The sequence below is a fragment of the Eurytemora carolleeae genome, unplaced genomic scaffold, assembly GCF_000591075.1.
Source record: "Eurytemora carolleeae unplaced genomic scaffold, Eaff_2.0 scaffold112, whole genome shotgun sequence".
In the NCBI taxonomy this organism is placed as follows: Eukaryota; Metazoa; Arthropoda; class Copepoda; order Calanoida; family Temoridae; genus Eurytemora; species Eurytemora carolleeae.
Window position 1 is genome coordinate 189,036 of NW_019396053.1, and position 22,618 is coordinate 211,653.

The following is a 22,618-nucleotide window of genomic DNA, read 5'->3' on the forward strand; positions in this document are numbered from 1 at the left end:
TTGCCCATACTGAAAAAAGCTCCCAAAACAAAATTTGCCCCTGAAACAAAGATTTAAGATTTTCCCAAACTGAAAATTGCCCCCCCCCCAAAAAAAAAAATTTGCCCCTGAAATATAAATTTAAGATTTTTCCCACACAAACTTGCCCCAAACTGAAAAGAATGCCTTCAAATATAAAATTTTACCCCCAAACTTTTTTCATGGTTGAGTATAATACACATTCTTCTGCCACCCCCCGTGTTTAGGGGGGGGGGGGCAAAGGAACCTTTTTGCGCAATTTGCCCTTTGCGCCCACCTTTCAGTGCGGGTATCAGGTTACAGATACTTATGGGTAATAGATTATACATCTTGTATTCTGCAACAATTTAGATTTAAAAATCAAAATGTTTAATTTTCTTACAGCACATTAAACATAATAGTTAACAGTATTAATAAACATGATTTTATTTAGTATCTCCTGAGGCTCCCTTTCTCCTCCTCCTCATAACAGTGACATGAAAAATAAGAATAAATTATGAAAACATAATTTTATGCAAAACATCAAGAGCTTTCCACATTTATACACAAAATTCAGGACACATTTGTCACGCAATTTAAATATGAAAGCCGCCTGTAACCTTGCTGCTAGGATATTATTAAACATAACAAAAGGGTGTTGCTAAAACTACTGAAATGTATAATTGAATTTAATTTCAGTAGTTATTAAAACCCTTCAACATCATGAGGTTGCAAGGAATATGTTGGATTTCTCTACTTCAGGACATCATAGATTACAGAATCTCTAGCTTGATAAATATTTTTCATATCAATCTTAAGCTATAAATACTTGGTTTAATTCATATTTGGGCAGATTCATAGAGTATCAGCACATCGTCTAATTTTCTACTCCCAATATCTTTGAAAAGACATCAGGATTAGAAAATCAAAGCCTGTGGCTAAAACTCAGTTCCTGTGTAACAATTGAAAAAATAAATATTTTCCTAACATTATACTGTATCCTATGTCCTAAATATCAGATTGTGGTTGGATTTGAAAACACGGGCACCAGGTTAAATATTACCACATTTTTCATGTAATCATTCGCAGACAGAGCTCTGCTTCCCAGCTTTTCCATCTAAGCTATATTTGTATAATGTATTACATTTAGATGTAAAAACAAACTGATTTTAACAGAAACAACGGCTGGAATAATCAACTTTAAACATTTACATTTATGATTCAGAAATGGGCCACTTAAAGGGACTGTACGCATAACTTCAAGTGACATTTCATTTAAATAGATCATTCTCGAATAATTTGGATTCCCAGAGGTACCATTAAAACCTTTAACTGATCAAGGATGTCAGACACATACTTATAAATCTACTTCTACGTTTTTGATTTTAAACACTTTGTTTGAAAAATCTCAAATATAATTATGACATATTAGTAGTTAGTAGTTACTTTTTAGAAGTGGCAGAAAATAGATATTGATTTTCGGAGGTTTAAAAACCGTTTAACATAAAAAGAGCAATAATTTCATGGGACGTCATGCTTCTAGGATCTTATCATCAGACTGTACACAACATAACCAAAATTTGCAGGAAGATGTTTTCGATAAGTTTAGTTTACTTATAGAGATTTTAGGGTACCTTAGCTTAAATAGCCCAAACCATCCTTAATTTAAGCCTTATATATATATATCAACTAAAGGAAGCTAGCTGTACTTTAAAATTGTAAGTGTCTTCTATAGGTTTGAGAACTATGTTGTGAGCGTTGAAGGATGGGAATCTCGTCAGAGTTCCAAGTCCATGCCAGCTGAAACTGAGCTGGAGGTAGGATCATTATTAAATCTACACCACAGAACAGAGCGGAAAACTTTAGAATGGTGGATATCAGGATTAATGCTTAATACGTTCCTTTTCTTAATATCCAGTTTAAATATTGCTTGTTCTCCACATGAATTTAAACTCCAGATTTAAATTTAATGAATTTAAACTCGGATATCTGGATATTTCATTCTAAAGTTTTCAGCTCTGGTAACATCAAAGGGTCATTGACGCGGACCGCCCTGCCTGAGTGGCGTAAAAGGGATTTACTAGTAATACAGCTGTATATAGGTGTACATTTCCGAGTAATCAATCAATCGACCTGTATGCTGGGGCCATTGTATCAAAGATGGTATTAAATAAATCTAACCGGAATTCTCTGGATAGTGTTAAACTTTATAAAAAAAGATTCGATAGTTTTAATGTTCAAACTTCCAGTGGCTGGTTAGCTGCTTGCTCAAAAAGGTCGCAATATGATCATGCTAAATATACACGTATCTTTACTTCACCATTTTGTTTCAGTGCAGCATCTATGCTGCTTCTCAAGGAGGAACATTCAATGCTTTCCTCTTCAGGTAAAAGCATTACAGGGAATTATTGAACCATTCGAATTTAAGACACATGCTAAGTTTGAATTTGATGTGTTTGTCAAGTAACCCCCCCCCCCTCCCCATAAACTAATAATACATTTCATATAGCTCATTATACATCAGGTATTTGTCGTATAAATCAATAAACTGAAGACGACTTTAATTATAATTTTTATTTCTACCAAACTTTCAAGCAGCTTTCTTTGGTTACTTTTAATTTGAAAAAAGCTTGGCAGAAATCAAAACGTAAATAGAAAAGTCGTCTTCATTGTACTGATGTAATTGTCAATCACTGTCAACATGATTTATTATCAAGGGATGGCAACTGTGAATTGGGTCAGTTGTATCAATATCAAGAGGATTCTGGGACTGGGGATGTACTCACTGTAAAGATCATGACTGCTAAAACGGTAATCATAACTATTATGACTAATAATCTTGACACCAACATCTTCACATTGAAAGGTTTGCATCAATAATCAACTTTATTGTAGATTGAAGGAATTAAGAAATAAGAAATAAGAATATAAACAAAGACAATACTTTTTCAAAGTTTTGCAGAGTAGCATTTCTAATATTTTTAAAAAGTAACATCCTTTTCCTCTTTGAGTAAAACTATTATTTTTTATCTTACTTAAAATAAATTCAGTTTTTTTACATATCTTTGTTCATATTAAGAGGTTTGCATCAATAATCAACTTTATTGTAGATTGAAGGAATGGAGATATTGGACTGCCCTCTGGAGACACCATACGCATTTGACATTGGAAGACAATGCTGTGAGGTTAGAGAAATATTAAGCATTATGGTGTTTACAGAGATGAGATTTTAAAAGTTTAAACCTGAGTAAAACCCAGAGTTGGGCCCAGATAGAACCCAAGTCAGGATTCGACCAATTAGAGACTGCTTAGAAAGCTTTCTCTCTGTAGCCGACAGATTGCTAGCAGATCAACTGTGATAAGGAGATGTAAATTTCGAAAATTCAAACTTTATGTAGATATATGATTTGCATAGTATGTTTATTTCATACCTTTGATTAAATTTGAAACTACAAATGATTCCCGAGATTTTAAATGTACAAATATAAAAGTTTTTTCGAAATTTTCGATCATCAGCTGCTGAAGACCCGAGCCTTGAAGAGAGAAAAACCCAAGGTGGTTTGTTTTTACTAAACTCAAAGCCATCCAAAACCCAGGTCTTCACTTGAGCTTTACTTGGGTCTAAGCAGACGCAAAGACCGGGTTTTACTCCAGTTTAAGCTTTTAAAATCTCATCTCAGATCTAAGTTTCTTTGTCTGTTTAGACACACATGGGTAATGGTCTAGTTAACCCAAATACACTAATAATACATTTAATTCTCTTCGGGTGTTATTAGAATCTCAAATGTTAGTATTAAGATTAAGAGTATTATTTAGTACTTCTTCTATGATCAGATAAATGCAGAGCTTACTGTTGATGGTGCTTCTCTGACCAGAGGGTTGCTTTCTCAACAGAGTACTGACTGCCGGTGATTGGCTTTTAAATTATTATACCTTAAAGGGACCGTTCACTTATTTGAAGTAATTTCAGGGTGAACTAAACAGCCTATTTGCTGTTCATTGGTATTAGTCTTACTTTTCAAAGACAACTAGCTGTGGCTGGAGAAAAAAACCAATTTTTCATTCAGAATTTTAGCGGATAGGTATTGTACCTCTGTATAGACACTAATTGATGTTTTTATCAAAATAAATTTCAATTATAAAATTAAACTGTAATATCTAATCGTTAATTGTAAACGTCATAATTCTATAAATTTTTTGTTTATTAACTTTCTTTTTCTAAAATAACACTATTTTATTATTTTATCACTTAACAAATTTTGTAGTGCTTATGTAAAAAGCAGAATTGAACTCGGCATGAAAAATAAAAAATGTTGCGCAAATACGGGAACAAAATCGATAGGAGGGGGGGGGGGGGGTACAAAAATTGTATACTATGAAAAAACCTGATTGCTTTTCAGCATTATAAAGTTAATAATTCATTTATTCTAAATTTCTCAAACTAAAACTGCAGCTGACGTGATATTATTTTCTAGTGCAAAATCATACGATCAGCTGATTTATTCAATTATTATTTCTATTATTTATTCAATTTATTTATTTTATTCAATGATATTTTAATATAATAAACTATTACTCTAAAATGCATTAGTGCAAGTATAATATAATAAGGATGTATGTTTTATTCACATGAAACGTTGAGTGAATCTACAAAGGGAATAGAATGTGTGGAGAGAACTGAATAGAGAGCGGTTCTCCCATCCCGCTCTGAAAGCTTTAAAAATAAACTTCATTAGTTTTCTAGCTGAAAGATTGTTCAATTAAATAATTAGATGTTAATCAATAAAATCATGTGTTCGGTAAAAAACTATCCTTTTCAAAAAGTTATGAAATATTTAGTTTGTCTTCATAAAAGTGATCCCCATCTCTATGTATAATAAATGAGTTTTGTTCCCTCTATTATACTTATCAGCATATCTACATTATGCAATTTGACTCAATTTGATCATTATCACATAATTTCTGACAGTATATTATGCTTTGATGCATACACATTGACATGTTTCATATTATGTAAACTAATGAAACAAACTGAAATTGTTCCCTTAGAATCTTTGATCCCCCTGAAGTCTTTAAACACTCAACATTTTTTCCGGTGACCTAAATTTGAACTCAACACTTTTTTCTTGGATTCACCCTTATACTTGTGTTAAATAGTGGAAGTGTATCTCCATGTTCCCCTGGCCGACTATGCAGGACAAGCTGGTCAATCAATCCTTACCAGGAATATATTGCAGAGCTTATAAATTCTAATATAAATTGGGTAATTGAAAATGTGGGGGAAACCAATTCAGTTTACTTTAAACCATAAGCCTAAGCGCAGTTAGGCTTTACTTAGATCATTTTATGTTAAACAATAACACTGCAATTGATAAAGGCTGGCCCAGTGGACATTTTGGGGGGAAATGATCAGGCTTTTGAAACTTCATCTGCCTCTGATTGTATGAAAGGATGTGATGCTGATCAACTATGTCAGGTAGGTGCTATTGAAACGGTCCAATATGAAAGTGCATTAAAAAATTTATTTAAAAATTTATCAAGGAAAATTACTCTTCATAGGAACTTTCTTTAAACATTATAAATTTTAAATCCATTCTCAATTTCTTTTTTCAACTTCCCCATATTTATTTTGATTGGTTTCTCATATTTTTCATTGATTCAATTTTAATGTAACAAAAAAAATTGGCAGTTTGGCCGTTTGTTAATCTGTTTCATGTATTAGAGAACTGGAAGATTACAAATTTTATTGTCAATGAAATCAGCATTCATTGGAGAACCTGAGAGCATCAGTAAACTTGGCCTGTCCACGAAACCATGAGAACTGCAATGTCTTTTATGAATCCAGAGAGCTTGCAGAATTTTAGACATTAGTGTTTATTTCAAATAAAAGAAGTCTTTTCTAATCACTTTTCCATTTCAAGCTATCCATTTTCATTCAGGCTTGGGTCTGGATTACTCCATCTGGGGGAAATCCTCGAAGATGCCATTTCAAGCCGGCAGGGTATATTGGGCAAGATTGGTAAGTCTTATTAATTTCTTTTAGACTTGTATGATTGATTTAGTTCCATTATTTTTATGTTTCTTTGGGATTCATATGGGTTTCATGCATTTCAAGGTTTCTGATTATTTTAACAAGAACATAGTTAAGGCTAAAAATACACTTAAATGTTAAACAGGCAAGTTATTATATAGGCAAATAAGTACTAGGCAAATGAAAACTATACAAATGAGTACCAGGCAAATGAGTACTAGGCTAATGAGTACTATACAAATGAGTACCAGGCAAATGAGTACTAGGCAAATGAGTACTATACAAATGAGTACCAGGCAAATGAGTACTAGGCAAATGAGTACTAGGCAAATGAGTACTAAGCAAATGAGTACTAGGCAAATGAGTAGTATAAAAATTAGTACTAGGCAAATGAGTACTAGGCAAATAAGTACTAGACAAATGAGTACTAGGCAAATGAATTCTAGGCATATGAATACTAGGCATATAAGTATTTGTAGACTGCAAGAAAACTTGATTCTCTAGATGAAACAACCAACAATTCTACTGAGATCGGTCGTTGAAGGATATATATTTTCCCACACAATGTCCCCGATTACTGCAGCAGATACACAAACAGAACAACCCGTCTCAGAAATCAATAATAATGAAATTTCCTTATTCCTGAAAACATTACATATTGTTATTGTGTTTACAAATAGTAAAAATAATGTTTATAATGGAAAAAAATGCTTACAATCTATTTAGGTGAGTCGGGAACTAACAATGGTTTGAATAGTACTAAAAGACGTTTTAAACTTCTGAAATGAAATGACAATTGATTATCAACGAAAATCACTGTTTTTATATGAAAATTATTCTTTGTTTAACTTTTGAAAATAGATTCACTACACGTGAGGTTTGTTTGTAACTCCATCGGAGAGAAGAGGGGGGGGGGGTTGAAATTGTTTGGTTTGGCTGTGGCTGTCAAAGATGACTTTACAACGAAGTGTTGATTGTTTAGGGTCAACAGTGCTATAAAAATGAGTACTAAACAAATGAGTACTTGGCAAATGAGTGCTAGGCAAATGAGTACTAGGCACATAAGTACTATACTAATGAGTGCTAGGCAAATAAGTACTAGGCAAATGAGTACTAGGCAAATGAGTACTATACAAATGCGTGCTAGAAAATGAATACTTGGTAAATGAGTACTAGGCAAATGAGTATTAGGCAAATGATTACTAGGCAAATGAGTACTATACAAATGCGTGCTAGACAAATGAATACTAGGCAAATGATTACTAGGCAAATGAGTACTAGGCAAATGAGTACTAGACAAATGAGTACTAGGCAAATAAGTGCTAGGCAATTAAGTAATAAGTGAATGAGTACTAGGCAAATCAATACTTGGCTACCCTTATCTCAGTCCTACATGTTTCTAATCCAGTAGGCATCAAAAATGTCTTTTGTGTAATATAGAGCCAAGTTTTGCGTTTATGCAATTTTAGACTTGCTACACAAATACTACTTAAGTGCTCCTACACATATCTTGCTGCTTAGAAATTCTGCAGAATTAAGATTAGAGAAATTATCCAGTATGTAACATGAGAAATTATCCATAATACTCTGTTGAAATTGTTCAGAATTGATCCAGAATAGTTCTATGAAACAATTTGGTTCCTTATCAATTTAATGAGTACATACTGAACTAAAAACATTAAGCCTGCATTACATATGGCCAACCCTCTACTGATCGTGTTTACTTGTATAAATATTACCTTAATTTAGTGTATTGTAACCGCAATGTGAGCTCAAAAACTTGGAATAAGGATAGTTTCATTGATGTAACCCCTTCAGTCTTCATACGGACCCAGAGCTAAGCTCGGATTGCAAGTAGTCCGGCCTTTTAACAGGACAGCATATTAGCTCTTTTGTCTATTGGTCGGACAGAAAGTGGGGTGGATGAAAAGTTGCCTCATATATAACGTGGAGAAATGTTTGTTCATTAGAAAATGCCAACCCAGAAAACATGCTTTGAACACATGTTTGAATGCGTGGAAAACCAAAAACACCGTTGCCCCAGGTTCTAGTTTAAATTCAAGCCAATAGGCATGAACCATGGCTTAGAAGGAGAAAATAGAATCCGCCTGGGCTTAAACCGAAATGGAGTTAGTCATCACTAAGGGTCGGAAGACAGAAGATTAACTTGCCGTATGAGGCGAATGAAAGGCGGAGGGTCTGACAGAGAGCTCTGATTTATTAGTATCATTTTATTTGTTCATTTTTTACTTGTAAATACATTTTTTCCTATACTTCGTAAATTTACTTACATCAATTTTTAGGCTTTAGATTTCCTCTATTGATATTTAGGCAAAGTGTTATCTGGGCTAATTTTTACCAGGCTAAATGTTACTTAGCCGTCAACTTACTAATACCTGTTATTTAGTGAGACCTGTGTTTCCGGGTTCAAGTCAGGCTATGTTCAGTTTGGCCCACTGGGCCAGCTTTAGGCTATAAGCTGCACTGGAGACATGGAAATCTAGTCATCTTAGTTTTAGCATGATTATGATGTTCTGCACAATACTGTAAAATTATGTGGCAAGTGAAACTTTTAATTTTGCTTTAAAAGGAGTCTTTGCCACAACACAACCTCCAATTTTCTAATCCCTATATCTGTGCAACTTGATGGCGTAAACCTTTTATATTTGTCTTTGCAAACAACCTCCAATTTTCTAATTCCTTTATCTGTACAACTTGATAGCGTAAACCTTTTATATTTCAACCTTAGATTATTTGACCTAACAGAATTCGGAGTTAGAAATATCTGAAGTCTACGACATTGGGTTGCAAAGATTTTGGAAAATCAGAGTTTGTGGCAAAAACTCAATTCCTTTGTTTTCATCAAATGCATTTACATTAATTAACTCAATTTCAATAGCTTGTATTAAAATGTTTAGTTATTGCAACTCTTTATTAGAATGTTATGTCATCTATGTTTAAAGGGACAGACCGGCTATGTAAGGTAGTTAAACTGAGTATGCAGTGTTGTGGACAAATTCATTATGATTCATTTCAGACATATAAAACGTTTCCACGATGTAAAATCACTGAGTTTGGGTGCATAGTCGACGTTCAAGATCATGATTGTGGGTGGGTACATTTTCAAAATTGTTTTTTTTTAATTATTAAATAACGACGACGAAAAATAAAGTAAAAATTATACAGTAAACTAATTTGATAGTTAAGAAAATATTTCTCAAAAGAAATTTGTCAATAAATCAATGCTAGAATCAATTATTTCGTTTTTATCATTATATTGAATTTCTTATTTATTGAATTTATTTGCAGATTTCTTCAAATTCTTCAAATGTCGTCTTTTCAATAAAAATTTCAGGAAATCTGCAGAAAATCTTTGTGAATAGTGAGAGAATATAGAAACTAATAATTTAATAAAATTACTTATTTTCGATGATCAGATTAATTTTTATTTTCTCAACGTTTCCTAAAGAACTAATTAGTTTACTGTAAAATTTTGTTTACATTTTTTGTCGTCGTTATGTAATGATTAAAAAACAATTCTGAAAATGGATCCACCCAAGTGTACGATTTTGAACGTCGACTTTGCGCTCAAACTCAGGATTTACAGATCTCTAAAAAGTTTTATATGTCTAAAATGAATCCTAAAGAATTACCCTTACATAGACGGTCTGTCTCTTGTTTTTATGTAGTCTAACAAATATACATTAAAAATTATACATTACATCTTAAATTGTAAAGATTGGTTAAATATTTAAAAGGTCACTTTCATATTCACCAATTCATTTTACATGATTCATCTTTAGCAACGTACAAAACAATAATTAGTTAATAATTAAACAAAAAATAAAAAAAGATATTTTAGATTTGTCAACAGACTCAATAATCAAATTGTTTTGATAATTATAATCATGGTAATATATAGAAAGCTCTTGTGCTCTACTTTCAGAATTTGCAAAAAATTTGCAAATTTGCAAAAATTGAATTTTGTATCGCAAAATCCAGTTATCTAGTAAAAATATTTGCAAAAAAATTTGTCCAAAAAATGAAAAATATACATTTTTAAAAAGCCCTATACCATGCCATTTTAAATATGCAAAAATATTTCCAAAATTTTAAATAACCTGATTTTTAATCCTTATGTCAAAGGCTTTCCGAAAAGCTAAATTTTATCAAAATCTGACAAGTGGAAGTGGGTCAAAACAAAGATTTAGTTTGTTACAGGAAAAAGCAGTCATTCAGGCATTGTGCCTGAGGACTCAGGCGGTTAATATTAAAGCCCAGTCATGCCTGGAGAGAACTCGTACCTGCAGCGAACTCTGGTTATATCGCTACGCGGCAAAGCGCACGTTTCTGGAAATATAAACAAACAATAATAATTTACTTTTTTGAGTTTAAAGCCAATTTTCCGTAGTTGATCCATCGTTTTGACGCATAACAGCACTTGGGTCTGTCCTAGAGATCACTTTTTAACCCCCCCCCCCTCTTTATAAATTTTTATACATATGTATGAAAACATAGTTTAAATGTAGTAGTGCTTCTAGAGGTATAATGTCCACAAATGGGGGGTGGGTCGTCAATTGTAATTTTTTTTCTAAAATGCCATGGACCTAATATGCTAAAATGTGCTAGCAGTCTCCTTTTCAAAGATTTTTTGAGAAATTAAAATCATAATTTTACTTTCCATTTTATACGACAGAATAGAAAAAATTGCACATTCTCAATGATAGAATTGAGGTTTATTAAAACTAAAAAACAAAAAAAGATTTAATTTTTTTTTGGAAAATCTTTAGAAAAAGAATACGTGTACATTTTGAAGGCTAAAACAGCAATTTAGATTAAAATCTTTTTACGGCGACCCCCCAATTTATTGACATTGTATATCTACTAGGCACTCATTGTAGTAGAATAAAACAAAGTTTAGTCGGTTTACACACAATTAATATCTTTGGAAATGGGACAAGCACATTTTCGAATATTATGCCTAATTTTGAAGTTTAACACGGCATTTTAGAGAGGAATGTTTTTTTTACCTCTAGAAGTACTTTTTACTACAAAACAATGAATTTCAGTAGGCTAAAAAACCTAAACACACTTTTTTCGGAGAAACCTTGTATTCTAACCCTGAAATAATAAAAAATAAATATTAATTTATTAATGTTGAAAAGTTGAAATTGTGTGTGCAAGCATAATAGGGCAGGGGGAGGGGTCAAAAACCCAGATATTAGAACTGAAACAAATCAGTTCCATAAATCCAAGGGTTTGTTAATGCTTGAAGAATCTAGCGCTTTGCCGCGTAGCATAACCAGAGTTTGCTGCAGGTACGAGTTCTCTCCAGGCATGACACCGGGATGGCCAGGTAGTTAAGATTGAAGTAGGACGACATTTGCTTTTATGTTTTAACAGATTTTTTTAAAATTTCTCTGATCAATCCTCTCACTCTGACAGCGGAGGTCTGAGCTAGTAAAAGTCAAAGTAAGAAGGATCCGGATCCAACTCATCTGCATCATTGTTCGCAAAAAAATCATTTCGTTTTAAAAATTTTGTTCGTTCACAAAACGATGGCCATCTCTAGTTAATCAAATATCTTCTCCTGATCTTTATTGGTAAGTTTAATTAAAAGATGAAACATTGTATTAAAATGTTACTTGGGTTTTGGCTAAAGCAACATTTTAGGTTTAAAAATATGCATCTAACTGAAGCTTTTTGATAAAGTTCTTATACTTTAAGCTAAAGATATTTTTCAAATAATTGTAACCTAACTAACAGGGTGCAAGAAATTTCTTTCTTTAGTTTTCGCGTTTTTTGAGGTCCCCTATCTGAAAGTATCATGCACAAGTATCATGTAGGCATCATAAAAGTGATGCCTACAGTCCTAAGTATTTCTAGGTAGTTACGGACCCACTCAGCCGATTACAATTCAAAAGTTTTACGCAAATTCATTTCTGTTGTCCTGTCCTTTTTAAACAAAAAACTTAGAAAATCGGCAAAGTGAAGACAAACATTGTGCTGCCAAAGTTGTCGGTGAAACCTGCCATGCAACGCGTCGACTGCGTAGAGTATATGGTTAAACAATGGGCATGGTTCCTAACTTGGCGGAGGGGGGGATAGATAAAACTCCTAAGAATGCGCGAATACCGGATAATTTTTCTTATATTCTCTCTCTCTATGACAGCTTGCCATGACAGCTTGTTTCTATAGATAGTACGGGTTAAGGATGGATGTTGAAAAGGATGGATACGAATGTTATTAATTTGATATAAGTTGGGTTTGATTGTTTAGCTGATCTGGATACTTGGATACAAATGTCATGCTAGGCTTGATACGAATGTTGAAAAGGATGGATACGAATGTGATTTATTTGATATAGGTCGAGTTTGATTGTTTATCTGATCTTGATACTTGGATACGAATGTCATGCTAGGCTTGATACGAATGTTGAAAAGGATGGATACGAATGTTATTAATTTGATATANTATCCATCCTTTTCAACATTCGTATCAAGCCTATCATGACATTCGTATCCAAGTATCCAGATCAGCTAAACAATCAAACCCAACTTATATCAAATTAATAACATTCGTATCCATCCTTTTCAACATCCATCCTTAACCCGTACTATCTATAGAAACAAGCTGTCATGGCAAGCTGTCATAGAGAGAGAGAATATAAGAAAAATTATCCGGTATTCGCGCATTCTTAGGAGTTTTATCTATCCCCCCCTCCGCCAAGTTAGGAACCATGCCTAAACAATGAACTGCGTAGACTCGCTGACGTTAGAAAATCCGCAAAATTTGTATACAATCTGTTTTCATTCGGAGATTATCCGGACAGATAGCAGGAGCAAGGTTTGAAAATTGTGTCGGCTAGTAATTAATGAAAACGTGATTAGTGTTTAGGCACTGGTCGATGAAAGGTATATCAAAAATATCATTGAAAATGGATTGAAATCATGTAGCATAATGTAGTTAAGTGAAAACCTATCAAAGTTAATTTGGATATTTTCAAAACATGATTTCCAAGTTTGGAAATGAGGCAGTAACAAGATTTGGATGTCAAATTGAATCACTAGAAGTCTCTCTTAAATTGGACAATGAGAAAATGTTTGAGGAAAGGGAATTAAACCCAGAACAAGGCTTGGTGCAATATTGTTTGCAAAATTCAAATTTGATCGATGCAAATGCTAAATTTAACGAAGCAAAAGCGGAGGAGAGTGTTCAATCTTGTGTACACGTTATACCAGACCCTTCCACCTCTCTAACTGATTCTGTACATAAAATATTAATATCCAGTTCTGAGTTTGAAGACTTATGTACAAGAGATAAATTAAAAGATAATGATAACCCTACAACTTTTAGTTTAATAAATAAATCCGGGATTCAAGAAAGAACACATGCTGACTGTACAAAAAACTGTTTAATTTTGTCACGTAAAAAAGTTTCACGGTCAAGAAGAGCTGAAGAAGAAGAAGACGATTTTTCTAAAATAACTTTTGATTTTAATTCCCCATATCCAACCCTTCAGTTAGCAACTGATCCTAGGTAATTTGAATTTGTTTCTTAAATAAAAACCTAAAAATAATGGAATTGAATTTTGTAGTCCTTCTGTTACAAAGGTTTGCATAAACTTTGAATAAAAAAAATTACTTATACACTGCATGAGATAAATAAATAGTTTTTTTATCTTTTTAATTTTGAAAATCTTATCTACTCCTCAAAATGGCTGTGGTGGGGGTGGCAGCAGCATATTGTTTTGTTTTGGCTGCGTCGCGTGGGTAGGGCTGGGCACGTTCCGACTTTTTTTAAATCGTTCCGTTCAGTTCTAGAACGAGGGCCTTCAGCTAAATCGTTCCGTTCTCGTTTCTCTTTTTTATTGTTCCGTTCCGTCCCGTTCCGTTCCGTTCTGAGTAGAAGAAGGGTCTTCCTGTTCCATTCCGTTCTTGGCGTTCTTAGTTGAAGAACGGTTGCATCACTCTTGTTCTGTTCTTAATCAAAAACGTTTCCATCTCCTGTTCCGTTCTTAGTAACGAACAATTCCATCCAAGACAAAAGTTTTATAGAAAAGAGTTGGTTAAAAAGTAAAAAAAAAATACGATTTTTTAATAAAAAGTTTCTCACGGACATTAATAATACTTTAAATTATATATTTTAAATTTAGGGTTAAAAGAATTAGCATAGATAATTTCTGGGCTGAGCAATGTACAATTTTGTGAGAGAGGGGGGAGGGGCAGGATCGTCTTAATATCCTTAATATGTACAATATACAGAAGTTAAACTGAAATCTGCTGTGTTGTCTGAGTGTTGTTAGTTTAGCAGAGACCAGGGAAGGGGGGATTGCCGGTTTAAAGTTGAGGGAGGGGAGGGGGTCAGGTAATTAAATCAAAAAATCTTTAACTATTTCTAAAAGATTTAGAACACATTCCTGATTTAAAATGCGTTCCCAACTTAAAACGCGTAAACGATTTTAACCGTTCTTTTCAAGCAATTCCCGTTCCGTTCTTTTACGAATCGTTTCAATATTTCTGAGAACGCGTTCTAAGCGTTCGTTTTTTTTCGGAACTATGGGATCGTTCTTCATCATTCCGTTCGTTCTCAGGAAAGAACGATCGTTCCACCATGAACGCGCCCAGCCCTACGCGTGGGTTCATTATGAATTATAATAAAATTATTTATTATCAAATATAAGATATTTTATTATATACACATTGTAATTTTTTCTTCGAAAAAACATTTTTCCTCAGGCAGGGTTTCGAAAAAACATCGTTGTAGAAAGAAATATATGTTGAATCTGATTATTTTCTATTTTTATTCCATGTGAAAACCGAGTTTCAAACACGTATTCGTAATTTTATTCCCGCCATTTTTTCTCATTAATTCCCGCCATTTTAAATTTATTGCACGTGGTTTAATTGCAGTAAAGAGGAGATACAAGGGTCCGTCGTTCATGAGACACATCTACACTCAGATAAATTGATATACGTCAGCAAGGTAAATAAATTGTTACAATGTCAATTTTGGAAACTTTCTTTATTTTTCTCAATGTCGAAAAGTTGCAAAAATGTCCAATAGGGGAGGGATCGGCCCACCATTAGGAATTTACGGATTTGTCTGTAAATGTGAATTATATTGAAATATTCCCACCATGTTTTATTATTCCGTAGGAAAAAGGGTAGAAATAAGAGGATATTTAACAATTTAATGGGAACTAGTTCAATACGTGCAAATCTGGAGAATTAACAATCAAAGGAAATCCACAAAATTTAAATCGTTTCAATTCAGAAAGTTCTGAAAGTGTGGGGAAAGCGGGGCACCCTCGACTAACCAGAGATAGAGGCATTCGGTTTCAAAATTTAGGGAGTAGGGCGGAAAACCAGCTACAAGAACCTGTCTTTAATTTTACGGATTTGTTTGTTTTAGACGTTTCATTCAAAATGCATTTGCCAGCAAAAAAGTGTGGACAGGGGGGGGGTGCAAAGGAAATGACAAGTAATACAAAACCGGAATAGATTTCATATCTCTTTACACTCTGTGCTATACACATATAAAATAGCTCTGAAACTTCCTTCCTATATTGTGCATGTAAAGAAGGTACTTACTACAGGGTAGAGGGCACCATTTTCTCTGTAATTTAGGAGAATTGATAAAATGCACTTATTAAGGGATACATTTTTTAGCAAAACATATAGGGGCATTGGGAAGGGGTGATTGAAATGACTAACTATTTTCAATAAATAGGGGGGGGGAGTTAATTGCAATTTAATTATTTTCAATAAATGGGGGATGGCAAAGTTAATTGCAATTTGATTGTTTTCAAATAACTACCCCAATAGAATCTAGGGAGAGGATTTAATTACCACCCATCACCCCCTTTATTTTCGCCCTGTATACCTCTCCGGTTAAATTGCCAACAGCAATAGATAACTTGATGTTCTTAGTATTAAAAGATTGTTGTTTACTTTCCGAATCAAATATTTTGAATAACGTTTAGTTTTTAAAGGACTTCATAACGTATCTTTAAGTGACCCTCCATTGCATAATGGTAGAGAGCCAATTTCTGATTTACAAGCTATGTTTGATTTAGTTTGTATTAGATATCCATATTTTTTATTTTGAAAACTAAGACGACAGTTCTTTCATAAATTTTCTTCAGGTTTTCTTTTTTGCAAGAAATCGTTACTTTGAGAAGGAAAACTGCCCTTCCATCTCAGAATATGGTTTTGGTAAGTTTTAAAATATAGAATATATAAATTAAACATATTTATTTACATATAAACTAACAAAGAAAACATGTACATACTACCTAAAGTGCCCGACGTTGCCCGTGGAATTAAAAAAATATTGGAAAAAAATGTCGAATTTTTTTAACCAATATGTTACCCACGGTTTTCGCCAGCTATAGCTCATATAAATAGAAATGAATAAAAATATAAAGAGCTTATTTACATATATTTTAAACCCCTACTCCATAACAATTTCCTCGAACCAGTAATCATCCAGTTTCACTTAGCTATCAATGTTTAAACACGGATACAAGCTTGTTAGCTATCGATATCATTCGGAAGCTCACAACAATCAATGCCAAATCAAAGGGCACGATCCTGTTAGCCATCATTGTCATTATAGACACTAGCAATCAATTGATCAATGTCTCAAACAGGACACGATCCACACTGTACACAGCTACAATTCCGTGAACTATTATCGCCACTTCCTTTTGGCGGGATCTTGTTTGCTATAACAACCAGACAATGGTCATCAATTTATCAATGTCTCATACAAGACACAATTTCAACTCGTATATTTCAATGAAAACCAAATTACTTTCAACACTGTAAGCAAAGCGGAGTTTCTGTATTAACTGATTTATTTCAGGTTTATATGTTTCAAGTTAAAGTTAATAGATGTAATTACAATTCATATGTTGTTATCATATCACATGATTAAGACAATCATGTTACGTATTAAAGCACAGTTGAAATAGATGTAGGTCATTAGATATATCACATGGTTTAAGCTAATCATTTGAAATGCAGTTTCAATGCATAATGGGTTTTATATAGCCAGCAAATATATGAATTTCTTGTTTAATTATGAGAAGAATAAAATAGATGATTTAAAATAGAACTGTGAAAATGTTCATGACAATTTTCAAAGAACTGTAAAGTTACAAATCACAAAAAACCTTATTTAAAAAAAGGAAACGGCAATCAAATACTATTTAGTTCTACAAAAATGCTTTCTTGACGTTAAATTTGTGACATTTTTAAGCATGTTATATTTATTCATACATTCATGAAGATACTAGGCGGGGCACCCTCGACTAACCAGAGATAGAGGCATTTGGTTTCTTCTATTTGAATTCTTACGCGCTTTGGTCTATATTCATACAATCTTTAATCTTACGGATTTGTTTGTTTTAGACGTTTCATTCAAAATGCATTTGCCAGCAAAAAAGTGTTTAATGAAAAAGGCTAATAAAAAATTATGCTTAATAGCAAAATTGTGATCGAAAGTCACAGCTTTCTGGAATATTGACAGAACTGTTAAATCCACGTGGGGGAGTGGCAAATAGAAAAATTCCTTTGAAGACCAAATTTTGAAAGTTTCTTTAACTGGGCATCTCCGAATTTAACTTTTAATTCTTGTTCTATCAGCCGTATTTACTATTCTTAAATTATCAAACAATAACAAAAAAATCCCATATTTATTATTTTTGTTCGTGAACTTTGTAGAAAAAAGGTTGTTAAATTTGTCACCATATACCTTTCCTGGGGTCATGTGAGGTCTTACAACAAATTTGGACAAGGTCTGTTCAGTCGTTCTGCCGTTTATTGGATATAAACATACAAACAGACAAGCAAAGTATATTATAGATTTATAGCGAATTAATACAAATTTATTTTGAGATGAAAGAGATGTCTGGAAGCGAGATATTAGAGATATCTGTGAGAATGAATGCATGAACATCCTTCAGTCAAAACCAATCAGGTTTCAGCTTTGTAACCATAGATTAACTAGGTTTCAGTTTTGCAACCATAAATAATCTAGGTTTCAGCTTTACAGCCATAGATATTAATTGAATTTTAGCTTTGCAACCATAGATTAACTAGGTTTCAGTTTTGTAACCATAGATAAACTGTTTTTCAGCATTGCAACCATAGATCAGCTAGGTTTAAGCTTTACAACCATAGATAAACTAGGTTTCAGCTTTGCAACCATAGATAGACTTACGTTTTAGCTTTGCAACCATAGATACGTAAAAAAGATTTAAGTTTTGGATCCAAAGATAAATAAACTAGGTTTCAGCCCTTGGTTTCAGCTTTGCAACCATAGATAAATTATTTTTTAGTTTTTCAACCATAGATATGTAACATAGGTTTCACCTTTGCAACCATAGATAAGAAAACAATGTTTTAGCTTTGCAACCATAGATAAACTAGGTTTCATCTTTGCAAGCATAAATAAATAAAATAAGTTTTAGCTTTGCAACCATAGATATGTAAACTAGGTTTCAACCTTTCAACCATCGTTATGTGCACTAAGTTTTAGCTTTGTAACCCTAGAGCAGTAAACTAAGTTTTAGCCGTGCATCCTACGGTAAATAAGAAAAAAATGAGGTTTGTACAAGAAACCATTAAGTTTGAAACAAAATTTACCTCTCTTTCTCCCGGAAATCTTTGGAGGACTTTGTTAGTGTTATTTTTTTAAAGTTCACAGTTTTTTTCTTCACGTTTCCATTTTTTTTTATTGACGTCTTGTTTGATCAGGAAAGATGACAAAGAATCCATATCTCAGCTGTACGGTAGTTTAGAAGATATAGTTTACAGGTAGTTTTACGTACATACATATCGAAAACTAAACAGTACATGAATTGTACAATATTTTACAAAACTTACAATAATAGATGTAAACACTTTTATGAAACTTATTTAAGTCTTTAAAGGGAGTGACCGGCAATGTATGGTAGTTGAACTGAGAATGCAGTTTTGTAAGAAATATTTTAGGTTTCATTTGAGACCTTCCAGATATTTTTACGGTGCATATTTGTTTAGCAAGAACGCAAATTTAATTTTTAAAAATTATTCAATAACAACGACGAAAAATATATCAAAAATTCTGAAGTAAACTAAATGTATAGGAACATATTTTTCAATAGAAATTTGTCAATAAATCAATGTTAGAATCAATTATATCCTTTTCATCATTAAATTTAATTTCTTATTGTTTACAAATTTGTTCGCAAATTTCTTGAAATTCTTCAAATGTCGTCTTTTCAATCAAAATTGAAGGAAATCTACAGAAAATGTTTTAGAACAATGAGAAATTACAGAAACTAATAACTAAACATTAAACTGTACAGTGCACTTCCTTAATTGTATTAAACTATGCGGTGTACTTCCTTGATTGTATTAAACTGTATAGTGTACTAACTTGATTGTATTTAACTGTACAGTGTACTTTCATGATTGTATTTAACTGTACGGTGTGCTTCCATGACTGTATTGAACTGTACAGTGTATTTACTTGATTGTATTTAACTGTACAGTGTACTTCCTTGATTGTATTAAACTGTACAGTGTACTTCCATGATTGTATTGAACTGTACAGTGTATTTACTTGATTGTATTTAACTGTACAGTGTACTTCCTTGATTGTATTGAACTGTACAGTGTACTTACTTGATTGTATTTTATTGTACAGTGTACTTCCTTGATTGTATTGAACTGTACAGTGTACTTCCTTGATTGTATTTAACTGTACAGTGTACTAACTTGATTGTATTTAACTTTACAGTGTACTGATCCATGATTGTATTACACTGTACAGTGTACTTACTTGATTGTATTACACTGTACAGTGTACTTCCTTGATTGTATTGAACTGTACAGTGTACTTACTTGATTGTATATAACTGTACAGTGTACTTACTTGATTGTATTTAACTGTACAGTGTACTTATTTGATTGTATTAAACTGTACAGTGTACTTCCATAATTTTATTGAACTGTACAGTGTACTTCCTTGATTATATTACACTGTATAGACTACAGTACTTACTTGATTATATTAAACTGTACAGTGTACTGCAGGTCCAGTGATGAAGATCTAGGATCTCCATGTACGGTAGCTCTAGTACACCTGGAGCACAGACTGGTTTCAAGAATTATCAAAACACTTCCAGGAAATTGTGGAATTTTATAATCTAAATTATAAAGTGTATCCCATTAAAAATAATCTAAAAACGACCAACGGAATAATGATGCATTCCAAGGTATGCAATATTTGTACGGTACAATTGAACGCTTTCACATGCATGAATATGAATATCATAGACTTGGTATTCTTTTTTGATTGCGAGACACAATGTATGCATTTAAAAGAACTGTTATATTCATTATTATGGTCTATATGGTTCCTTATTTAAGGATCTTTGTAATGTTTGACTAGTTCGGATAACATTTTTTTCAAAAATTGCATCTTCCACGATGAGTTTTAGGTTTCAAGCACCGTGTTTAAAAGTTATGGACCATCGCGATGCAACTTCCTGATGATCGATCCTGATGAAGCATAAAATCATACCTTAAAAATACAGTATTTTGATTTTAATAACCTACTTTTCTGATCTTTTAAACCTCCCTCTACTAAACTCATGAACTCTTAAACCGCCTTCCCCCTGAGCTCTTGAACCCTATTCCTTTCAAAAACTAGAAAACCCCCTTCTCCTTAACTCTTGAACCTCCTTCTTTTGAACTGTTGAACCTACTTCCCCTGAACTGTTGAACCTCTTTCCCCTAAAATTTTGAGCCTCCTTCCCCTGAAATCTTTAACCTCCTTCTCCTGAACTCTTGAAACTCCTTCCCCTAAACTCTTGAACCCCCTTCTCCTGAACTCTTGAACCCCCTTCTCCTGAACTCTTGAAACTCCTTCCTCTGAACTCTTGAAACTCCTTCCCCTGAACTCTTAAACCTCCTTCCCCTAAGCTCTTGAACCTCCTTCTCCTGAACTCATGAAAATCCTACCCCTGAACTCGTGAACCCCTTTCTCCTGAACTCTTGAATCTCCTCCCCCAGAACTCTTGAAGCTCCTTCTCCTTAACTCTTGAACCCCCTTCTCCTGAACTCTTGAACCTCCTTCCCCTGAACACCTACCTGTTTCTGAAAACCTAGATTACTTTGTCTGAACTCCATGTGTTTAGTTTGGTTTATAATCCTCCTTGACTCCTATAAATCTGATGGATCTAAGATTATGTTTACAAATACAACTTTACAATACTGGATTTGAAACATTGAGGCACGTTCAAAACACATCATTTTCAAGCCGATAGTTTGTCTCATCCGCTCTCTTCTCCCCTCCTTCCTTCTCTCTCTCACTTCCCCTGTCCCTTCCTCTCCCCTTTCCCTTTCCCTCCCCCCCCTTCCCTTCCCTAGGTGTTTTTTTAAAAATACAAATTTATATGTCTCTCTTCTTCTTATTCATCTTTTATCTTCATAAATATTTGAAAGATTAATTTTAAAATTTAAAAACAAACAAGAAACGCATTCAATAGGTTTTAAGTATATGTAAAGTTTTTCAAAAATAAATAAGAAAAATACTGATTCAATGAATATAGTCATGATTTTAAAACATTAAATTCTAATACTTCTGTTAATGGATATATATATATATTTGTTTGCAGATATAAAAATATAAACTTAATAAAAAGCATTTAAAAATCTGTTTAGATTAAAACTTTTAAACACGAAAAAAATTTTCCCGAAGAAGAAGTTAATGATGGAAAATACGGAAATATGCCAACAACAAATATCCTGGTTTCCTTGTAGATAAAATCAGACCGCAAGGGTCACTATATTTTCCGACAGGATGTTTAGAAACACCAATACAGGGAGTCTCAAAGTATTTCACAAAAGGACAAAAAGGGCGTTCAAGATTCTATTTCAAGTTTTCCAAGAATACCTCACAGGGTGATAAAACTACCCTACAGTGTGTCAAAAAAGTTGATAATAGTTGTGTTAGATCAGTAAAGTACAGGGTATCAAAATAAACATGCGAATTAAGAAACGAAGTTCGTCTTCGATTACCTTTAGTCAATAAATGCCAAAAGTGTATAATAAAAATTATTGTATGAGCTTTCGAAAATATGGTCTCGTCTGCCTTCTGTTCTTTGTTTCTTCAAAATTGACGAAGATAGTAAACATTTGAAAGATTTCGTTCTTATTCAATAAATTATGTAGAATCTAGAAAGATTTCTTTACATCTTCGTAAATTTTGAAGGGGCAAATTTGGTAAACCATATTTTAAAATCAAGATCAAGATCAAGATCAAGATCAAGATCAAGATCAAGATCAAGATCAAGATCAAGATCAAGATCAAGATCAGTAGTTTTAAATATGAATTGTTTTTTAACTAGAATACATAAAAAACGGTGTTCACATCATAATGCTACACGGAACAAAGATGATACGATTACAGAGTCCATTCCTTCCAACATTACAATGGTCGACTACATGGCGTCTCTCAATTGTGGTCGTACTGTGGTCGTACTGTGAATTATTTATCTATCAGAAAAGAATTTAGTGTGAGACATCTGGCGGT

General features: G+C 33.1%; 1 protein-coding gene across 2 annotated transcripts; it reads left to right on the forward strand.

Moving 5' to 3' along the window:
• Window positions 1-659: 659 nt before the first annotated feature.
• On the forward strand, window positions 660-21,431 carry LOC111705929 (uncharacterized). Of its 2 annotated transcripts, XM_023478643.1 has the most exons (16): window positions 660-759; window positions 1,017-1,048; window positions 1,733-1,814; window positions 2,331-2,383; window positions 2,715-2,808; window positions 3,108-3,182; window positions 3,832-3,905; window positions 5,155-5,221; window positions 5,375-5,473; window positions 5,937-6,016; window positions 14,941-15,013; window positions 16,176-16,245; window positions 17,932-18,013; window positions 18,793-18,852; window positions 20,116-20,207; window positions 20,523-21,431. In XM_023478643.1, exons 1-16 carry the CDS (start codon window positions 721-723, stop codon window positions 20,540-20,542), a joined length of 1,092 nt encoding a protein of 363 aa, XP_023334411.1. In that variant the 5' UTR covers window positions 660-720; the 3' UTR covers window positions 20,543-21,431. The 2 variants fall into 2 exon arrangements, with proteins under 2 accessions (XP_023334411.1, XP_023334418.1); XM_023478650.1 differs by lacking the exons at window positions 660-759; window positions 1,017-1,048; window positions 1,733-1,814; ... (5 more) ...; window positions 5,375-5,473; window positions 5,937-6,016 and adding an exon at window positions 12,509-13,567.
• Window positions 21,432-22,618: the final 1,187 nt, after the last annotated feature.